Genomic DNA, 23,342 nt, shown 5'->3' with positions numbered 1-23,342 from the left:
AATATTCTGTAAAAAACACCAGCAACTGCTTTTTGTCTACTGCTTCTTTCTATCTGTCAATTTCTTAAATGAGAAATATCTGTGGTGAGTGTTTGGTCTGCCAGTTAAGATGTCCACACCCATATCAGAGTGCATTGGTTTCACACCCAGCTCTGCTGCTGACCTCAGGTTTCTGTTAACACAGACCCTTGGAAACAGTGGCAATATATAAGAAGTTAGGAACCTGGATTGAATTCCCAGTCTCCAGATTTGGATCCAGCTCGGGGTTGTTTTGGGCATTTTGGGAGTGATTTAGTGAATATGAGCTCTCTCTCTCTCTCTCTTTTCCTGTCTCTATCTCACTTTCTAATTAATTAAAATAGTTGTTTCTTAGTTGTATTCTCTTCCTACTAATATTTCTCAACTCCATATGTGTCTTTCCCTCAGGACTGTGGTTTATCTTTTTCATTTTGAAATGTTTGTTTTTGTTTTGTTTTGTTTTGTTTAATGGAAAGATTCCATGAAAACATCCTTGTTTTTTTTTTTAAACTTTTATTTAATGAATATAAATTTCCAAAGTACGATTTATGGATTACAATGGCTTCCCCCCCATACCGTCCCTCCCACCCACAACCCTCCCCTTTCCCACTCCCTCTCCCCTTCCATTCACATCAAGATTCATTTTCGATTATCTTAATATACAGAAGATCAGCTTAATATACATTAAGTAAGGATTTCAACAGTTTGCTCCCACACAGAAACATAAAGTGAAAAATAATAGATGATTTTTTTTAAATGATGATGAAATCAGATCAGACCTATTGTCATGTTTAATCCCAGTGAGAGTCAAGTTGGGAGTTGATAATTTCTTTTTTTTCTTTTTTTTTTTTTTTTTACAGAGGATCAGTTTAGTATACATTAAGTAAAGATTTCAACAGTTTGCACCCTCATAGAAACACAAAGTGAAATATATTGTTTGAGTACTCGTTATAGCATTAAATCTCAATGCACAGCACATTAAGGACAGAGATCCTACATGAGGAGTAAGTGCACAGTGACTCCTGTTGTTGACTTTACCAATTGACACTCCTGTCTATGGCATCAGTAATCTCCCTATGCTCCAGTCATGAGTTTCCAAGGCTATGGAAGCCCTCTGAGTTCTCCGACTCTTATCTTGTTTAGACAAGGTCATAGTCAAAGTGGAGGTTCTCTCCTCCCTTCAGAGAAAGGTACCTCCTTCTTTGAAGACCTGTTCTTTCCACTGGGATCTCACTCACAGAGATCTTTTGCCAGAGTGTCTTGGCTTTCCATGCCTGAAATACTCTCATGGGCCTTTCAGCCAGATCCGAATGCCTGTAGGGCTGATTCTGAGGCCAGAGTGCTGTTTAGGACATCTGCCATTCTATGAGTCTGCTGAGTATCTCACTTCCCATGTTGGATCACTCTCCCCTTTATTTATTCTATCAGTTAGTGTTAGCAGGTACTAGACTTGTTTATGTGCTCCCTTTGACTCTTAGTCCTTTCATTATGATCAATTGTGAACTGAAATTGATCACTTGGAATAGTGAGATGGCATTGGTACATGCCACCTTGATGGGATTGAATTGGAATCCCCTGGTATGTTTCTAACTCTACCATTTGGGGCAAGTCAGCTTGAGCATGTCCCAAATTATACATCTCTTCCCTCTCTTATTCTCACTCTTATGTTTAACAGGGATCACATTTCAGTTAATTTTCAGCACTTAAGAATAACTGTGTATTAATTACAGAATTAAACCAGTCATATTAAGTAGAACAGACAAAAAACTACTAAGAGGGTTTTTGAAATTGTAAGGATTGAAGTGGCAGACTAATTCTGGGGAAGGAATCCACTTTTATTAATCTTATAGAGAACAAAATAGGATTATATTTGGAAGATATTTTAAATTGACATACTTAAAGGAAGTGGTGTTCTTTTTTGGTAACATTTAAATAGTAATAAGAATTCCAGACTTCTGAGGCAGACATTGTGGCCTAGTAGGCTAAGCCTCCACCTACGGCATCAGCATCTCATATGGGCACTGGTTCATATCTTGGCTGCTCCTCTTCCAATCCAGCTCTCTGCTTATGGCCTTGGAAAACAGTAGAAATGGCTCAAGTGCTTGGGCTCCTGCACCCATGTGGGAGACCCCGAAGAAACTCCTGGCTCCTGGCTTTGGATCAGCTCAGCTCTGGCTCTTGTGGCCATTTGGGGAGTGAAACAGCAGATGGAAGACCTTCAAAGTAAATCTTAAATGTGCTCACATCCATGGGCATACGTGTGTATCTGGTGGAAAGTTCCATTTCAAGATCTGTCTGTCTCTCTTTCTCTCTTTCTGTAACTTTACCTCTCAAATGAATACATAAAATCTTTAAGCAAATAAATCCAGAGTTCTTCAAAAGCTTCATGGAACATGCACATTTTGAAAAAATATGCATGGACTTCAAAAAAATTTTGGCACAAAGTAAGCTTATCTTTGGATTCCATGTTTCTGTGATGTTTTAAAGTACTTTTGTACTACAGAGATAAGCACTGGAATGCAGAACTGACAGAGGAATGAACAGACATACAGATAAATGGAGAACCAACCCAATTGTAAACAAATACAATATGCCCAACTGTTATTTCTACAAAAATACAAAAGCAATTCAATGAAAGAAGAAAGACTTCCTAAAAAAATTACGCTGGAAGTAATTGGACATCCATATGCAAAAACAAGAACCTCAACCTAAACCTTAAGGCTCATGCAAAAATTAACTCAAAGGGAATGTGTATTTAAATGCGAAGCACAAAACCATATAATTTTAGAAAAAAATGGAATTGACTCCTTGGGATCTAGAGCTAACTTTAGATAAAGGAAAAAAAAATCTTCAATGTAAAATGCACCTGTTCGTTGGCTTTTATTTATTTGTTTTTTTGAGAAGATTTATTTATTTGAAAGGCAGAGTTACAGAAAGAGGGAGACACACACACACACACACATATCTTCCATCCACTGGTTTACTCTCACAAATTGCTGCAACAGCTGGGTCTGAGCAAGTATGAAACCAGGATCCAGGAGCTTCATCTATGTCTCCCATGTGGATGTCAAGGGTTCAAGTACTTGGGCCATCTTCTGCTGCTTTCGCAAGTGCATTAGCAGGGAGCTGGATGGGAAGTGCAGCAACCAGGACTCAAACCACCACTCATATGGGATGCTGGCATGCAAACAGTGGCTTAACCCACTATGTCACAATATCTGCCCTTCTTGTTGGCTTTACATGTAAAGGGATATTTTGAAGACTTTTAAAATGTGGGTTTTTCTGCCCAGAATTGATATATAAACCTCGAAATGGAAGTTTCCACCAGATACACACATATGCCCATGGATGTGAGCATATATAAGACTTACTTTGAAGAAATGGGAAATGGATGTGGATACGGTAGGATAGCATTGAAGGTGATATTGGGGGAAATGTCTCTGTATCTTGTCCTTATGATTTATGAAATCCACCTAAGTTTTAATTCCCAGTTCAGCTACACTATCTATTGTAAAGAATAGAGGTGTTTTTTTTAAAGACACAAATCAAAATAACCTTAATATGTCATATATTTCCGTGTTTAAATGACGAGAATTGCTTCAGTGTCAATCAGAATCCCATGTGTTTTTGTTGTTGTTGTTATTATTGAATTAGCTTTGTTTCTTATTTCAGAATTGTGTGAATGGTGAAAGGGCAGAGCATGTAAACTCTTTTTACTTCTACTCTTTAATTTCAAGGAAGAAGTTGAGGCTAGGAAGATCTATTACCCCTACAAATACTTCCACATACACATCAACCATTGGAAACAGAATTTCGTTATTCAGAAAATCTGTGCTTCCTTGAGGAGTTTATGCAATAATGATTCAGCAGATCTGGACTATTTTTTTATGTGCCTTAACAGGGATTCTGGAAGGAAAGATTCAGATGTGTGGGGTTGCCCTGAAGTGAAAGCCTGGGCAGATGGAGACATTTGTATATCATTTTCATGCATATTGGTAGATTGAAGACTAGTGTGAGTTTTCCAATTCCATTGTAAAATTCATGAGTGAATAGAGACCTTGACTGTATAGTAATGCTAATCAATGGCATTTCTATTCTAGTGAAGTGCCTCATGGTTCAACAACTTGTTGAATATAACTTTCTAAGGAGCTTTATTTGTAGGAAGACTTTGTGACTATGTGAAAGCAAATTTTAGGGGAATAATTTGGGCAACTTTTATTTGCCAGTAAAATCACAAGGAATAAAGCAAAAGGAAGAAGAATCTTCAGGCCACATGAGTTTTCTGTCATTTTAATTAGAACTTTCTCAATTAAGCAAAATTGATGAAAATCTATAAGATTTTTTAATAAGCACAAGAAAGGCACAGTGAAATCATGGAAGCATTGAATTAGCAGTTCATTTAATGTATTTAGAGGTACCTTCATTAAGTGCTTCAGGATTTTGGAAGGGGGATTTTGATCCCCAGCCAAAACCTACTTCCTTCTGGCTATACAACCAACAGGTAAGAAAAGTAAATACTCCTAGTTTACTAAACTGAGGCATCATCCACCTGACCTACAGCCTTACAGGAAAGTTTTATATTACAAGGACTGTTTATAGCCTAAGCTTCAGTCTTGTTTTGGTTCATGTGCACTTCTTAGAAGAACATGTGCCTGAAACATCTTTAGATAGTCTCATGCTATCTTTATAATGCAGTGCCTCACAATCCATATGGACACTACATAGTTCTGGAAGGAAGTGGCAGATCTAAAAGTGTTCTGGGAGGGGATTAGAAATCATCACTGTGGCCTCAGTGACCTCTTCCTGACTCATTACTTGAACCAGACATATAATATTGGTGCAGAACTAAAATTAGGTAGAAAATGTATGCTATGTATTATTTTAAAATATAGATCCTCTTTGAGTTACAATGGGGTTACAACACAATGCACCCATCATAAATTGAACGTATTGCAAGTTGAAATATATTTAAGATGCCTAAGCTACCAATGTCATATTGCAAAGCCCAGCCTACTTCAGATATGCTCAGGACACTTACATCAGCCTACAGTTGGACAAATCTGTATAACACAAGGCTTATTTTATAATGAAGTGTTAAGTATCCAGTGTAGTTTATTGAATACCAAACTGAAAAACAGATGGTTATATGGATATTCACCATTAATCTATGCTTAATATACTTCAAACTTTGTTTTTTACTGAATGCATATCACATTCACACTGTTGTAAGAATTAAAAAAAAACTCCTAAATTGAGCCATAATAAGTAAGGGACCATCTGTATAGACTACTGTAACATTTTAAAATGCCTTCACATTTATTTATGTAGTTTTTAATTTTGTGCTGTATTTCTCATTTTCTATATCTCTTTCACATGTTACCTTGTCATTTGAAAAAATAACTGGATTAAAATTCTGGATATTACTGCTTATTTAAATGGAATATAAATGTCTCCATATTAAAATTCTTGTGCTGAATTTTTATAATATGTGATATTTCACTATTATATATATGGGTACTTGTGTAAATATATATATGTGTGGTACAGTTGACTCTCCCTATTGGTAGCTTCATCAAAAATATTTGAGAAAAACTTACATCCAAATTGAACATGTACATGTACAGACTTTTTTTCTTTGTCATCATTTTCATAAGAAGTACAGTATAATAACTATTTACGGCCAGCACACCGCAGCTTACTAGGCTAATCCTCTGCCTGCGGTGCTGGTACATGGGATCCAGTCCCAGTCGGGGCACCAGATTCTGTCCCAGTTGCTCCTCTTCCAGTCCAGCTCTCTGCTGTGGCCCGGGAGTGCAGTGGAGGATGGCCCAAGTACTTGGGCCCTGCATCCGCATGGGAGACCAGGAGAAGCACCTGGCTCCTGGCTTCAGATCAGCACGGTTTGCCGGCCGCACCACGCCGGCCGCAGCACCATTGGGGGGGGTGAACCAACGGAAAAGAAAGACCTTTCTCTCTCTCTCTCTCTCACTGTCCACTCTGCCTGTCAAAAAAAAAATTACATAGTATTTACATTGCATTAGGCATTATAAGAAATCATGAAATGATGTAAAGTATACAGGAGGGTATGGATGCGTTACATGCAAAAATTGACTTTTTTTTTTTTTTTTACAACCCACAAGATCTAACCATGTATTATTACACCTTCACCTACCACCAACACTGTTGCATTGGTATTACATTTCTTTTTTTTTTAAACTTTTTTTTAATGAATATAAATTTCCAAAGTACAGCTTATGGATTACAATGGCTTCCCACCCATAACGTCCCTCCCACCCGCAACCCTACCCTTTCCCACTCCCTCTCCCCTTCCATTCACATGAGGATTCATTTTCGATTCTCTTTATATACAGAAGATCAGTTTAGCATACATTAAGTAAAGATTTCAACAGTTTGCTCCCACACAGAAACATAAAGTGAAAAATACTGTTTGAGTACTAGTTACAGCATTAAATCTTAATGTACAGCACACTAGGGACAAAGATCCTACATGAGGAGTAAGTGCACAGTGACTCCTGTAGTTAACAAATTGACACTCTTGTTTATGGCCTCAGTAATCACCCTAGGCTCTTGTCATGAGCTGCCAAGGCTATGGAAGCCCCCTGAGTTCACTGACTCTGATCATATTTAGACAAGGCCATGGTCAAAGTGGAAGTTCTCTCCTCCCTTCAGAGAAAGGTACCCCCTTCTTTGATGACCCGTTCTTTCCACTGGGATCTCACTCGCGGAGATCTTTCATTTAGGTTTTTTTTTTTTTCCAGAGTGTCTTGGCTTTCCATGCCTGAAATACTCTCATGGGCTTTTCAGCCAGATCCGAATGCCTGTAGGGCTGATTCTGAGGCCAGAGTGCTGTTAGGACATTTGCCCTTCTATGGGTTGCTGTGTATCTCACTTCCCATGTTGGATCATTCTCTCCCTTTTTGATTCTATCAGCTAGTATTTGCAGATACTATTCTTGTTTATGTGATCCCTTTGGTTCTTAGTCTTATCATTATGATCAATTGTGAACAGAAATTGATCACTGGGACTAGTGTGATGGCATTGGTACATGCCACCTTGATGGGATTGTATTGGAATCCCCTGGTATGTTTCTAACTCTACCGTTTGAGGTAAGTCAGCTTGAATTGTACATCTCTTCCTTCTCTTATTCCCACTCTTATATTTAACAGTGATCACTTTTCAGTTAAGTTTCAGCACTCAAGAAGAATTGTGTATTGATTACAGTATTCAACCAAAAGTATTAAGTAGAACAAACAAAAAAAATACTAAGAGGGATAACATATCAAGTTGCTCATCAACAGTCAGGGTGAGGGCTGATCAAGTCACCGTTTCTCATAGTGTTCATTATGCTGAGTGATATAAGCCAATCCCAAAGGGACAAATACCACTTGTTCTCCTTGATAGGTGACAACTAACTGAGCACCAAAAAGGAAACCTGTTAAAGTGAAATGAACACTATGAGAAAAATTGACCTTTTTATAAAGGACTTGAATAGTCATAGGATTTGGTATCCACAGGGCTTCTGGAACTAATCTCCCTTAAATATTGAGGGATGACTATACATGACATTTAATAAAATTACAAAAAAATAAAATGCATAAAAAATAAAACATATATAATTTCAGAGTTAAAAATGTTAATATATTGCTATATTTTCTTGACTTTTATACTTATTTTAAAATAAAGTGATGTTTATTATTTATTAATCTAATATATTTTTGTTATTAAGAGTTCTTTGAAAATACTATCATAAAGGCTCTTTAATTTGAATTGTGGAAATACATTATTCACTCATTCTTTTGCTGAAATAAATTTAAATTATTTTCAATATTTTCCTGGTTACAAAATATAAAAATGAGCCAAAAATTTTTGTCCATAAAATTTTGCCCCAAATAATGGTAATTAATAATTAATATATTGAAGAAACCTTAGCAGACATAGGATTGTGTTTTGGAATTTCTTGTGGGAATTTTTTTTTACCAATTTTTGTTCCCTCAATAGAGTATGACAGTTTCTATCTTGCCAAACAGATGAGGCATTAGTTCACCTTTTTTTTGAAGACTTATTTATTTATTTGAAAGGCAAAGTCATAGAGAGTCAGAGGCAGAGAGAGAGAGAGAGAGAGGGAAAGAGAGAGAGAGAGAGAGGTCTTCCATCCGCTGGTTCACTCTCCCAATGACCACAAAGGCTGGAACTGTGTCAATCCAGTGCCAGGAGCCAGGAATTTCTTCTGGGTCTCCCACGTGGGTTCAATGGTCCCAATACTTGGGCCATCCTCCACTGCTTTCCTTGTCCATAGCAGAGAGCTGAATAGGAAGTGGAGCAACTGGGACTTATATAGGATGCTGGTACCACAGGGGAAGCCTTAACCTACTGTGCCGCAGCGCCAACCCTGCATTGCTTTACCTTTAAAAACAGTCTTTTGATGGTTCAAGTACTTGGGTCGGAGACTCTGGTGGAAATCTGGTATAAGTTCTGGGATCCTGGCTTCAGCCTGGCCCATGCCTGACTGTTGTGGGCATTTAGGGAGTGAACCAGTGGATGGAAGATTCTGTCTCTCCTCTCTCTGCCTCTGTCACTCTGTCTTTCACATAAATAAAAATGCATAGACAAACATTTACAAAATCTTGGTTGGCTTCACATACCTGATGTAGGCAGGAGGGTGCTGAAATACTCACTTCAGGACTTTTCCTGATTCTTACTGTACTTGTAATTTGTTCTTCTCAGGTTTTGGTAACCAAAGTTCTGCTATTTTAATCTAATTTACAAATTATGGTTATGAAATAATCAGCAATTCTGAGTATGTGTTATCTAAAGGAATTTAAAAGTCAAGCAAGAAAACCAAACTGTTGTTGATTCACTGGCTGGAATAAGAGGAAACCCTTCCTAGTGTCAGCAGACATACACATTGGAGCCTCAATACAGGTCTTAGAAAATTGCTACGCATTCCATTTTAATTAGAAACAGCACAAAAATATTTGTAACCTCTACTGTGCATCCAGTTTGGGTAAAAGACCCTGACTGAAGAACATGATCATGTCAGATTTTTATAAAGTGGGAGTTTTTACTTTGAATTCTCTCCTGCTGAGATATCTGATTGAAACTGGTACTTCCTGGATTGTGAGGAGCAGTGAGAATGGCTTTATGTCATGTTCTTCAGGCTATCTCTCTGCCCAGCTGTGTCAGGCACACACCAACAATCACTGAATTAAATAAACTCCCTGTCTTCATGTTGAGGCTGTGTGGCTATGATTTGTTTCAATCAATTATTAACTTCTCTGACAGAATATCTGGCTGGTGAAAATGTCACACCTATTTGCTCAAGAGACATCTTACTGCCACTCAATTTTATGATGGCTAAATATGTTACAAAGGCATGTTTTGCTTTGGGAAGTAGTTTTTAGTTATGTGGAGCCTTTTTGAGGGGAAATATTTTATATAATATTAAACCTTTGATGGTCTATTTCTTTTTGTACTCAAGACTCAGACATTCTCTCCATAAGTAAATGCCACCAAGTTATCAAAATGGAAGCATGTGGTTTTCTCTCCCTGAAGCCCAGATGCCCACCATGGTTTAAAGGGTGATTCTTTAAAGCTTCTGATTCCTAAGATAAATTTCCTGGTGTATGCACTGAAAACATGTAGCTCTCTGTAAAGTTCCCCTACAATTTTTCTTTTAAATTTTCCCGGCATAGGAGACTATGAGACATTACTGAACCTGAGAATCATGTCTAATTAACTCAAAACCAACATAAAACAGAGGGTATTCTCAGAATGGAAAAAGAGCAAAGCTAGTACATCTCTGTAATGGGAACTGAATTCCCTAAAAGGACAGTGATGAGGCAAAAGAAAGATTTTCCAGGAGTCACAATGTCATGAAATTTTCTTTAGCGAGGTTTTAATGAATATAGGACAAGGAAATGGCTGTTTTTTTTTTTTTTTAATAGAAATGTCAGAAATGATATGTGTGCCTACGGATAGAGTACTTTCAATTGACCCTCTTAAGGAAAATACACATTGACACGTTTGCAGTCATGATCGACAATTTAAACAATAGCTGACATTTTGCCCAGGGTTTTAAAACAGACAGAAATCGTAAAGCATTCAAGTGCAAACCTAGAACATCAGTTTTAAAATTTAAAAATTGAACTAATAAGCTGTCTGCATGTTATTTGGAGTTAGGATTTTAACATTTAGTAGGGCAAGATAATTTCAGAATTCACTGATATTTCAAAAATTGGGAATTATGTTAGGAATTTTATCCTGGGGCCTGCATTGTGGAGTGGCGGGTAAAGCTGCTGCCCAACACCAACATCCCATGTAGGTGCCAGTTCAAGTTCTGGCAACTATGCTTCTGAACTACTAATGCTCCTGGGAAAGCAGCGGAGGATGGCCCAAGGGTTTGGGCCCCTGCCACCCATTTAGGGTACCTAGAAGCAGCTTCTGGCTCCTGGCTTTGAACTAGCCCAGGCCATTGCAGACATTTGGGAAGTGAACCAGCGGATGGAAGACCTCTCTTCTGACTCTCCCTTTCTCTCTGTAACTCTGCCCTTCAAATAAATATATCTTAAAAAAAAAAAAGAATTTTAACGGCAGAGCCACATATTAATAAGAAATTGATGTATCCATTTAGTCATTCTTTTAAAGGATCCATCATGGTAACTTATTGCTGCTTTTTTAAAGGAATTTTTCTATTTTAATCTAATTAGTTTAAACAGATTCAATGTGATTCATAGATAGAATCCTTTTTTTTTTAACTTTTATTTAATGAATATAAATTTCCAAAGTACGGCTTATGGATTACAATGGCTTCCCCCCCATAACGTCCCTCCCACCCGCAACCCTCCCCTTAACCACTCCCTCTCCCCTTCCATTCACATCAAGATTCATTTTCGATTCTCTTTATATACAGAAGATCAGTTTAGCATACATTAAGTAAAGATTTCAACAGTTTGCTCCCACACAGAAACATAAAGTGAAAAATAATAGATGATTTCTTAAATGATGGTGAAATCAGATCAGACCTATTGTCATGTTTAATCCCAGTGAGAGTCAAGTTGGGAATTGATAATTTCTTCTTCTTCTTCTTCTTTTTTTTTTTTTTTACAGAAGATCAGTTTAGTATACATTAAGTAAAGATTTCAACAGTTTGCACCCCCATAGAAACACAAAGTGAAATATACTGTTTGAGTACTCGTTATAGCATTGTCTCAATTGCTTCCTTCCCTCCTTCCTCTTCCTTCATCATTCTTTCTTTTTCTTTTTTCTTTTCTTTTCTTTCTCTTTATTTTTCTTTTGTTTTTAAGATTACATTTTAAATTTATATGTCAGTAAAAAGGATTACTACTTCACTGAGTAAGAAGTTTAACAAGTAAAAAGCAATAAGACGTTAGTTTAATGCGAATATAGACAATGGCCATAAATAATAATTGAATGGAAAAAAATGACCATTTCACCCATATATGGTAAATTTTAAAGTAATCACAAATCAATAAAACTATAGTAATATAACATTATTAACCATTGGTTTCACAAAGGTATAAAACAAGTTTTATAAAACTATATTTGTAGCAATACTCAAACATACAGGCCTTTCTTTTTTTTGTCTTTTTTTTTTTTTTAATTTTAGCTCCCATATATAAGGAAGAACATGTGGTATTTATCTTTCTGGGTCTGAGTTACTTCAGTCAACATGATGTCCTCCAGTTGTGTCCATTTTGCTTCAAAGAGTACAATCTCATTTTTTTAATATCTGAGTAATATTTGTTTTGTATATATACCATCTTTTCTGTATCCATGCATCTGATGATGGACAACTTGGTTGATTCTAAATTTTGGCTGTTGTGAATGGTGCTACTGTGTAACAGGGTGGTGTAGGTATCTCTTTGATTCATTGTGTTCAAGACTTTTGAGCATATACTCAGAAGTGGGATTTCTGGATCTTATGGCAAATCTATCTCTAATTTTTTAAGAAATCTCCACACTTGTTTCTACAGTGTCTTCACTACTTTATATTCTGATCAACAGTGTATGACTGCTCCCCATTCTAAACACTTAATATAATTAAGAAACTGTTTTCTGAGGAGTCATGAAAATATAAATTGGCAACTTACATATGTTTTATTTTTGAGATAACTCATCAAATAGAAAGCATTGCTAGGTATTTTGAAATAAAATCTCATATATCTTTGGAAGCTGACTTGTTTCCTCTAACAGAGAATGACTGTTTATTTTTTGGTTATTCATTGAATTGCTTGCCCTCTTTTCTCTTATGACAAACTCCTAAATGTTAAGTAACCTGATGGTAGAAAATGTTATTCAATGTCATTTCTGTTATTACAAACTCCTAAATATTAAATGATCTGATTGCAGAAAATGTTATTCAATATTGTTTCCCTACATATCAAAATAATTATCTCATTTTTGGTGAGATTTTAATTCTACATAATCCTCTACATGTAACTAAATATCTTTGTTTGTGTTTACTTGGACACCATCAGATTTTAATGAGCAGTTAGAAGTTAAGAGGATGAAGTTGAAGCATCTTCCTACATGTGTGCAATTATCTATCTGTATGGTATGAGAGTCAAGGTTTTTTGTTTTTAACCTGTGATTTGCATTCATTCAAATATGGTTCATTACCACTCAGACAGGCATAGAAAAAGGCATTCAAATTAACTGGTAATTAATAGTTTCCTGGCTGCCTCACATCAGTTTGGCAGAAGTCATTAATCGGAATGTTTTGGTAAAAAATTCTTTGTTTCCCTCATGAAAGCAATTGAATAACTTGCATGGATTTGTCTGTCCAGTAATGATGAGACTGAATATTTGGGATCACAATTGCAGTGTCATTCTTTTCAATTCCTGATCCTGTCCATGAAGCTCAGATGTGCTGTGTGAGGGGGTGGGTGGTGGATGGACGAGAGCAGAATTCTTAAGGCAATCTTAAGGAGTCTTAAGGAATCTGAAACTTAAAGCTAATAAAGGTTGAACATTTCTGTCCAAAAATCCAAATTCTGGAATGTTTCAAAATCTTACGCAGAACTCCATATCTGATTTCATGTAATGGGTCACAGTCAAAATGCAGGCTTATTAAACTTTTGTATAAAATTATCTTCAGGCTATGTGTATTAACTATATATAAAAATAAATGTGTTTTGTATTTAGACTTGGATTATAGCTTCAGGATATCTCAATATATATACAAATTTCCAAAAATATAAAAAAATCTCAAATCTAAAGCACTTCTTGACCCAAGCACTGTTGATAAGGGATATTCAATTTGCACAATATTCTAAATTGGATACAAGGAATACAGATACTAATATACTGTCTAGAAAAGATACTCTCAAAGACACGTTTGGGAAAACAGTGTGGTTAGTTTATCAAAGCAAATCATAAATTCTGTTTAAACTTAGTAAGATTAGACTTGCCTTACAAAGTTTAAACACAACTGATGAGGACTAATAGTGATGCTACCACAGGAACTAACTACAATAATAATTCTTACTTTCTATACCAAGACATACTTTCAGAGAAGATGATATATATGTTGTGTACCTATGAGGCATTATAATATATATTTTCATAATTCCAGATGGTTGCACAGAATCACATCTTATCTACTTAAAACTTAACTGAAAATAATTGGAAGCATATACCAAGATGCTTAAAATATTATGTTGTCTCTGGTTTATAATGATATGAGTGGCTTTTTCAAAAATGACACTTTTGTTTTTAATTCCAAATTTCTACACTAAACTTATTTTATATTTATATTAAAATATAATTAGAGGAATAATATAATACTTTGGCTCCAGTATAACTTTATAGATATAGGTATGGAGTTAAAGGTATGATTTCTGGATGCTCTTTGCTAAAATTTATCACTATATATATTTTGCTGTGGTACATATCACAGTTGAAACTAAGTACTTAAAAAAAATACAGGAGGCAGGCATTTGACCAAATGGCTAAGATGCTGGTTAATACAGCTATATCCCAGATCTGAATGTCTGGGTTCACATCCTGGTTCTGCTCCTAATTCCAGATTCTTGATCATGTGCACTTTGTGAGGCAGCAGGTTATGGCTCAAATAGTGGTGTGCCTGCCACGCATGTGGGAGACCTAGATTGAATTCTTGGATTCTGGCTTTGGCTTGGCCCACCTCCAGCCATTTCAGACATTTAAGAATAAACTGGTGTATAGGAGCACTCTCAAGTCTGTCATATACATATCTGTCTCTATCTCTATCTCTATCTCTATCTCTATCTCTATCTCTATCTCTATTTCTATCTCTGTCTCTATCTCTGTCATATATCTGTATTACATTCCTTTTGGGAAAAATTACAGGAAAGAAAGAAAAGGAAAAAAATACATTATAAGAGCCTTGATAGATGTAAATCTAAATGGTTGAGTTCTGCATAGAATTTCTGCCTATGTTCACACCACGGGAACTTCTTAACATAATTGATTGGCTTAGGAATCCTGGACAGTCTAACCTGTTAAACAAGACTAAAGTTGTCAATTTAATTCACTTACTTTATTTTTTTAAAAATTTATTTATTTTATTTGAAAGTCAGAATTACACAGAAAGAGAAGGAGAGGCATCCTCTAGTTCACTCCCCAACTGGCCACAATTGTCGGAGCTGCGCCGATCTGAAGCCAGGAGCCAGGAGTTTCTTCTAGATCTCCTACACAGTTGCAGGGGCCCAAGGACTTGGCCATCTTCTACTGTTTTTCCAGGCCATAGCAGATAGCTGGATCAGAAGTGGGGCAGCCGGGACTCGAACTGGTGCCCACATGTGATGCCAGGACTGCAGGAGGCAGCTTTACTGGCTACGCCACAGTTCTGGCCCCATTTACTTTCGTTTGCAAACTGTATTCTGATTGCACTAGAAGTTATATTATCTCATTAATTTGATCCCAAATCTGACATTATTATTTGAGGTAGTACTATTTTAACATATATTTTATATTTAATCAAAATTATTTAAAAATTTTAGTAATATGCTAACAGTTTGGATTTTCCATTTTTCTTCTTGGATAACTAGATATTTGTGATAAACATATTTTACTAGCCATATATAAATACTTCATTGATATATATCACATGTACATGTAAATGTATTTACCCTAGATATGGTATTTGTATTTCCAACGAGGGGAAAATGGAGGATTTGCTTTGATTGACCTTCACTTTGAAATTATTTGGAATAGCAGCTTACTGCCGAAGTAAATCGCAATATGTGAAAGGTACATCCAAATCCATCTTCTCCCACAGAATGGCATTATTTGAGCGTATTGTCAACAGAGGCAGGGAGAAATGTTGAATTCCAGTAGATATTCGAGGGGCTAGCCTTCCATTAACCGAAGCACTCAAGCAAGATAATCTGTGCATTAGGCACAAAGTGTTCCATTCAAGGGAAAAAAAATTGAACAGAATCAAGTGAATCAGCAAAAGTTTTGAGAAACTGGAAGGAAATTCTGCTAACTTTCATCATCCCATCTTGGCTGTGCTTTCACTAATTTCAGAATACTTTATATGTCATTGTGTATAGTGAAGAGCACGTTGGCCAGCAGTTAATGATCCACATGTTATATGTTGTTATTTTGCTTATGATTTCATAGTACATAGTGCTATATAGGGTGCTACTATATAGGGGCAAACAGATGCCCATTAAACCACAATGTAAAATTAACTCCAGGGTCATGTCCACATTTGTGAAGTGGGGCTGATAGTTAATGCGTAGTCCTGTGTCTAGGAGGAGTCCTTAATAATTAGCAGATGTTACTAACCATGAGCAATTCTATTAAATGTTGTCCCCATTTTTCAGATAAGGAAGCTTGAGTCAGAGGAGATAAATAGTTTAACTAAATAGCACATATTAGAATCTGTTCCATTCAGTGAGCATTCACCTAGCTTTGCTATGGGACATACACACACACACATTTTCTTCAAAAAAAAAGCTATATAAAGATGAGCTAATACAGTCTTGCTCAGAATTCAGTCTACAAGACAGAAATCTATATGGATAGTTCAAAGGAAAGTGGATTTAATGACAAGAGTTAGTGCCTAAAAACTTATTGGAAGAGCCGGCGCAATGGAAGTTAGGGGAAGTTTTCTCCTGGACTCTTGATTTCAAGGTCACAGCCCTGCAGGTGGGATTCAGAGATCAAGAAATTAATATGTCCTCTTCACTGCTACTGTTTAAGAAGCCTCCAGCTTCTAAGTGGAACCTAGAAAGTGAAAGTTGGAGCCTATGCACTGCTGTAAGCTATCTTCCCTGTAAGAGCTCTCATATCAGCTGTCACTGTAGCAGGATGGTGACAGACTGCTGCCTTCCTTTGGTCCTTTAAATATGGCTCAAGCACATCTAATTAAAATAAATTTTCTATTCAACAATTCAGCTGCAAGATTAGTATTTTTGACTTTCCATCTCCTGACCTATAGAGTGAGTAAGATATGAATGGACAGGTATTCCAGCGCAAGCACCAGTAGACCATACAAAACATACAATCTCTGCACTCAAAGAACATTGGAGGCTGACAAACAAAAGAACAGTTTCAGGGTCATGAAGCAAGTGCAGTGATGGGTTTAGGCATTGTGCTGGTGGTGGCAGACAGTGTGCTTTTATGGTTTAACACTAGGGTAAGAAGTGAGAGAAGGGGTCGAAAAAGAGCTTTGTGGAGGTGAGGTAGCTTAAGCTAAAACTTAGGAGATTTGTAAGAGTGTATCACACAAAATGGAGAGAATGACATGCCAGGCATGTGGAAGAGAACAAAGGCCACAATCTATACAACAACATCATTACTACAGGCATAAAGGGAATTCAGGGAAGTGACATAATGGAGATTGTGAGTTCTGGATTTTACTGGGATCACCTTGTCACCATGTAGAAGGTTGATATGAATCTCCACAAAATAAGGGTATAAATACTTCAAGAATAGGGACAGAATGAGAAATGAGGATGATCACGGTGAAGAAAAAGATGGAATCACAGATAGTGTCCTTGTTTTGGATGTGATGGTCGAGGGGTGACATTAGGTCAGATTTTTAAGCTGGAACTACTTGACTGTAAATTCAGAGTTCTCCTTGCTGTTTCACTCTGCCCCAACTATGTTGGTACTGCCCATGTCATTGTATTTCTGATGATATGTCCAATAAGCTCATGAGATCATGTGAAATATATACATGTTGATTTTTCAGCAGAGGAGAATTCTGGACTATTTGTGATTCTCAAAGTTTAAGAACCATTGAGCTAAGACTAGCTAAAGGGCTTTAATAACTGGTGTTAATACAGTATTGTTCTAGATTTCAAATGCCTGTTCATGGGTATAGCTTAAATTCGTGTTAAGTGGTTTTGCTTCAGGCAGTACAGTAAGTCAAAACTTCTCATTACATCAGATAGCAAGATGTTAGATACATCACAACAAAATATTTCCAGATGCACAGCTCAATTCTCAGGAGCAAGTGCCTCTGGGTCAAGTGTACAAAAAAACACTGTAGAGTAAGTGAAGCCTGGGAGGCTCTAGAGGTAAGCATCAGGTATAAATCCAAGAGCTTCATTACTTCATATTTATCTGGGGTATGGGTTGCCCAGAGTAAACACTAAGGGTGCACATGGAGGGCAAGTAGGGAACTGCGTTCTTCCAGGTGTCATGCTTATAAGGAAAGGTTCAAAATGAAAATCATGCTGCCCAGCAAACCATGGAGGCAGCCTTTCCGCCACACCTGTAGCCAGATCGAAGAATAATAGCAATGATTATGTCATTGATAATGATGATGATAATAGATTTTTTGGCAATGTAGGGCTATGGCTCATAAGGTTCTGAGATTTGAATATGCAGTACAATCAGAAAACTTTGAGACAAGAAATTAAATTAAAGTGATACCAGGTAAATAGCATTGGTACTATTGCATCATTACCTAGTAGGAACTACCACAAATCTTGTTGAGTAAAAGGCATCCTCAAGCCAACCCCTACAGAATTTCTAGTGATTAATATGAAGGGCCTTCCAAAATCTATTGATAGAAAATGTAATTAAAAGATTTATTTTACAAAAAATCTCTTAATGTCTTTTATTTTTGCATTTTGTCCTGTTATGACTGATTATAAGCAGACTGTAGACTTAAAATATGGCAGTCTTGAGGAAAGTTTGACGAAGTATAATATGCAAGGTAAGATGCCTACATGTCATATGAAAAGGGCCTTTGCTTGATTCCTGGCCTTGGCTCCTGACTCCAGCTTTCTGCTACCCACATGAGAGGTCTGGATTGTGTTCTCAATATCAGCCCTCTGTGGGAGAATTTACTGAGTGAACCAATGGATGACATCTCTGTCAGCCTCTAAAATTTTAAAAATAATAAAATATGACACTCTTAAAAATGCTGGAATTTTAAGATCAACTTATTCTTTCTCTTTCTCTCTTTTTACTTTTATTTAATAAATATAAATTTATAAAGTACAACTTTTGGATTATAGTGGTTTTTCCCCCATAACCTCCCTCCTACCCGCAACCATCCTATCTCCCACTCCCTCTCCCATCCCATTCTTTATCAAATAGAGAGTATATATTGGATAAATGTTTTGGTAGAAATATTTACATTTGTAGTAAATTGTATGTAAATTAAAAGGTTTTATTAAATTTCAATGTAGTTGTTTTAAAATGTAAATTCTGAGGGCTTCAAGATGGCAGAATAGGGAAGGAGCTTGCTGATGGTCTGGGAAAAGATAGAAGTGGAGATACTGTAGTCTCAGGGAAGAGTTAGGGAAAAAACTGCAGAGGAAACTCTTCCGGAATTAGTAAGACATGGTGGACCTATGTGGAGGGCAAGGGCGCCCATGGCTTGGGACCCCAGCTGCCGAGTCTATGCACCAGCGCTGCAAAGGGAGGTGAGGTGAAACTGCAGTAGCCTGAGACATTGGCAAAAAAGCCACAGGAAGAACCTAGAGGGAACGAGGCTGGAAGCCCTGTGGGGGAAAGTACACCAGCCTAACTAGAGGAGAGGAAAAAAAAATAAAAGGGACCAGTACGGACATGATTCTCTCTCACCACTCACCTTACAAAGGTGAGCAAGACAATAGAACAAACGCCATTTTGGACAAACATAACAGCTGTGCTAGCTCAGGGCTGCACCTGCCCTCAGCCGAGCAGAAAAACCTGACTCTGGTGGGGAGAAATAACAGGAGATTAAGACCTAGTGAATGTGTGGAGCTTATGAACCAGGACTTTGGTTGTGTGGGATAACTCATGGTGTGGCTGAGACATGAGTAGTCTCGGTGGGAGATGCCACAAATTCAGGCAGCTTTGGCTGTGTGGTGAGAGACATTGCAGGGGAATCTGAGCTTACACTGAGGACTGCACAGATTCTTTGTGTGGTCCTTAGGGCACAGCGGATGAATATTATACCCACAGGGGCTAGCACTCAGGCACTGATTGCCATTGAGAAGAGCTTAGCTGAGCAGAATTACTTCCCTTCTGAATAAAAACAAAGGGGGAGAGAGAGAGAGAGAGAGAGAGAGAGAGATTGATTTACCACACCAAACCCAGGTGTGTCACATTTGGTACACCCTTAACCCTGAAGAACTGAATAGAGCTCTCTGGCCACACCCACTGCAAGCCTCTAGAGATTCACCAAACGCAGACAGTCCACTTAATCTAGAGTCATAGTGTAACAAGAAAAGCCACCACAGCGAGAAAAAAAAAAGAAGAAGAAACTAAAGAACATCTCCACAATGCCATGCAACAAAGGCAGAAACTGAGGAAACAAGAACAAGGAAGACATGACGCTCCCAAATGAACATGACACTCCAATACAAGATTATGAAGATGATGAGATAGAAGAAATGCAAGATACGGATTTCAAAAAAATTTGTGATAAGAACATTTAGAAGTTATCAAAAACAAATGCATGAGCTACAGAAATGAGTACAGGACAGGACAGAAAATCTCTCTTGTGAAAATGAAATCTTAAAGAGGAATCAAAATGAAATGAGGAATTTAGTAGAACATGAAATTGAGATATTTAAGAGAAATCAAAATGAAATGAAGAATTCAATAAAACAAATGAAAAACACAATTGAGAGGCTTAAAAACAGAATCAGTGAGATAGAAGAGAGAATATTGGACTTAGAAGACAGAGAGCAGGAAATTATACAGTCAAACCAAAGAAAAGAAAAGGAGATTAGAAATCTAAAAAATATTGTCATATATATTTCATATATCTTTCTTAATGATTTTCTTCATAGATGTCTCCTACAAAAACTTTTACAGTATCTCCAATACCCAGAATTGTTTGCATGGCTTCCCTATGCATCCTAAAGTAAATTAACACTCTTAATATTGACAAATGTGTGTTCAAAGTATTCTCAAATGGACATCAAAATCTCTTGTAGTTTTCTGAACTCCAGACTTTGCTGAGTCATGAAAATGAACCTGTGATACCTTTCCTTCTGGATTTACTCTCACATTTACAGATATTTTAGATAACATTTTATTTATTTATTTTTAATACTAAGATCACTTTTTTCATTTTTTCTTTATTTATGTGAACATATTTCATATTACATTAAATATTACTTACAGATTTAACAGCATAATGATACTTCCCACCTTACCCTCTCTCCTGCCCACACTCCCACCCTCCACCCACCTTCCTTTTTTATTCTTTCCTTTAATTTTTAAAATGGCATTCTTGTGGTTTATTTTATAATCATAAAATTAACTACTAAGTAAACAATTGAACAAATAGTAAGAAGCAAAAACACTTCTCTTGTATGAAAGTTTATATTTAATGTGGTACGGTTGTTTCTTGTTAACTACACAGATCAAATGTGTATACTCTATCATCTTACCTAAACCTTGTAGTATATTAAAGCATGCTTTGATTTCTTTTGTCTCCATGTAACTCTAGGATAGCTTTCCAGCTCGATTTGGAGGAATTCATTTTGTCAATCAGCCATGGTATATCCATGCCCTGTACACTGTGATCCGGCCTTTCTTAAAGGAGAAGACTCGGAAAAGGGTATTGCTTCTTGTTTTTAATCCATTTTAAAATATCTAATTTAATTTCATAATGACTATGATGATTTAGCATAATTTGAAAAGAATGATATTCTGTACAAATTTTAGTATTTCTTTAACTTACAAACTACTTGGATTTCTCAATATTCAATTTAATCTAACATTGATGATAAGTCAAGTACATAAAATAAAATATTCATTGTTCTAAGATTAAAAATTATCTAAGTATTTAGCACTGAATGTATTTATTATCATTATTAAAATATTAATTTTAAAAGTAAATTTTAATGTACATTATTTCATTTAATCCTTGCAACAGCTCTCAAAAGTAAATTTAGTAAGAATTATCTCCTGTTTCAGAGCTGAGGAATTTAAGTCCTAGGATGCATAAGTAACTTGCTTATTCATGGATACACACAGCTGTTAAAGTTATAGAACTAATACACAAATCAGAATCTTCCGGCTCCACATTTAGAGCCATTTTTACATCCTTTTGCTGTGTCCAATTTCCAAATGACTGGTTCCACAGTAAAATGTATTCACTTTAAAATCTATGTGCAAGATAATTTTTACTGCTTCTCAATGACTGAAAAGGCATATTGGGCATTTCAGTGTTGTAGAGGCCTCATTATGAGTGTGAAAGTATAGTAATTATGTGATTGTATTAGTGAGCAGAGGATTTACTGTATATAATTTCTTGACAACATTGCAGTAGTTTAGGAGGAATAATTTATGTTAACAATTGTTTCTACTACTAAGAATCACATTGTTTGTATTTTAGTATTCAGAATGTGTATTGAAGTGCCTTGCAAATGCACTTTCAAGCTCTGTTTTTTAAAGGAGTGATCAGGTGATCCAAAACACCTGCTGGGGTTTTTAGTACAAATTATACTAGCAAGTGCTTATGTAGTATTCACTCTATGCCACATGCTGTTCACAGTGCTTTACATATGTTAACTCATTTAATCTTTACAACAAGGCTTGAGGGTAAGTATTGTTATTTTTCTCACTTTATACACTGTAAAATGAGCACAGAAGGTTAAGCAATTTCCTCTGAATCACAGTAGGTAGTAGTGTGGGATTTGTAGAATTATGGGAAAAGGAATTCCAAGCAGAAGGAATAGCAAAGGCCAAGACTTTTAGTTAGACCAGGCCCACTATATTTGACAAACAGCAGGAGCCAGAAAAACATGTAACAGAATGAACTATGGGTAGGCTGGAAGGAGATGGGATAGGAAGAACAATGATGTTCTAGATCACATATGGCCTTGTACACCATTTGAAGTTCTGGGCATTAGCCAGAGAGAAATGAGACACATTTGAAAAGGTTTGAATACAGATGACTTATTCTAACATGATTTTGTCATGTTTCTGCTGTGTTGCAAAACAATCGAATCTAGAAAACAAGAAAATCACTAGAGTCAGGGGCTTTCTGAATCAATGTGCAGTTTTGACAGTGCCTAGAATAATGTTTGCAAACATTATTTCAGATGGAAAAGAGGTATCTGAACTTCATCATTTTAATGAAAAATACATGATTTGGAAATTTTTATATGTAAACAATTACAGATTAAAATATATTTGATTTCTACTGTATAATCCATGTACAATACAAAGCTATCATATTTCCTTAATGGTATTCCAAGTGATTCAGCATCACACTGTTACTCAACACTATATGCTTCTGATGAAATAAGTATATGCTCTATAAAACTGGCAAAAGAAAACCTAAGAAGCAGTTTTGTATCAACCTGCATAAACTTGTATATGCAAGAAGTATCTGGGTCTTCCTTTTCTATAATTAATTCTAAACTTGAACTTCCAGCAAGACTGGTTTAGGAATATCAATCCTGGATGTGATAGAGGGCCCTTTCCTTAGAATCTCATCTCTGGCATCTTTCCATGCAGAGACAAATTTCTCATCTGTATGGACCCATTTGACACCATCATGTTCAACCCAATATTCATTACTTAAATTAATATCCCTTTCTGCTATCAAGTTTTCTATGGAAAGTGGGACTCTTTGCTGAATCTGGAACCCAAGGGCTAGACTTAAACACTGCTTCCCAAGAGCTGACAGGAAGTAGTTTTCCCTACTAATTAAGGCGGATATGTCTTCCTTTTCGTCAACATAGTGGATTCTTTCTTCTGCTGGTTCTCAAAACTATTTCATCCCCTTCCTTTCCATTCCAGATCACCGAGTATAATTTAATTAATTTTAAAAAAAGAGAAAATTTAAAAAATGCAAGTGTTATTCAGGCCAATTCTTAGAATTTAAG

The 23,342-nt window shown here is 36.4% G+C and overlaps 1 protein-coding gene across 1 annotated transcript in view; it reads left to right on the top strand.

Annotated features, from left to right (window-relative positions):
* CLVS2 (clavesin 2) overlaps positions 1-23,342 on the top strand; it is a 76,501-nt gene that overhangs the window by 38,521 nt on the left and 14,638 nt on the right. Inside the window, exon 3 of the mRNA XM_002714800.5 lies at positions 20,954-21,064. Within this exon, the coding sequence (XP_002714846.1) occupies positions 20,954-21,064 (111 nt within the window). The remainder of the gene's footprint in view (positions 1-20,953; positions 21,065-23,342) is intronic.

This window comes from Oryctolagus cuniculus, chromosome 5, assembly GCF_964237555.1.
Source record: "Oryctolagus cuniculus chromosome 5, mOryCun1.1, whole genome shotgun sequence".
Classification (NCBI taxonomy): Eukaryota; Metazoa; Chordata; class Mammalia; order Lagomorpha; family Leporidae; genus Oryctolagus; species Oryctolagus cuniculus.
The sequence above is the reverse complement of the archived record's forward strand: the minus strand, read 5'-3'. Positions and strand labels throughout refer to the sequence as shown.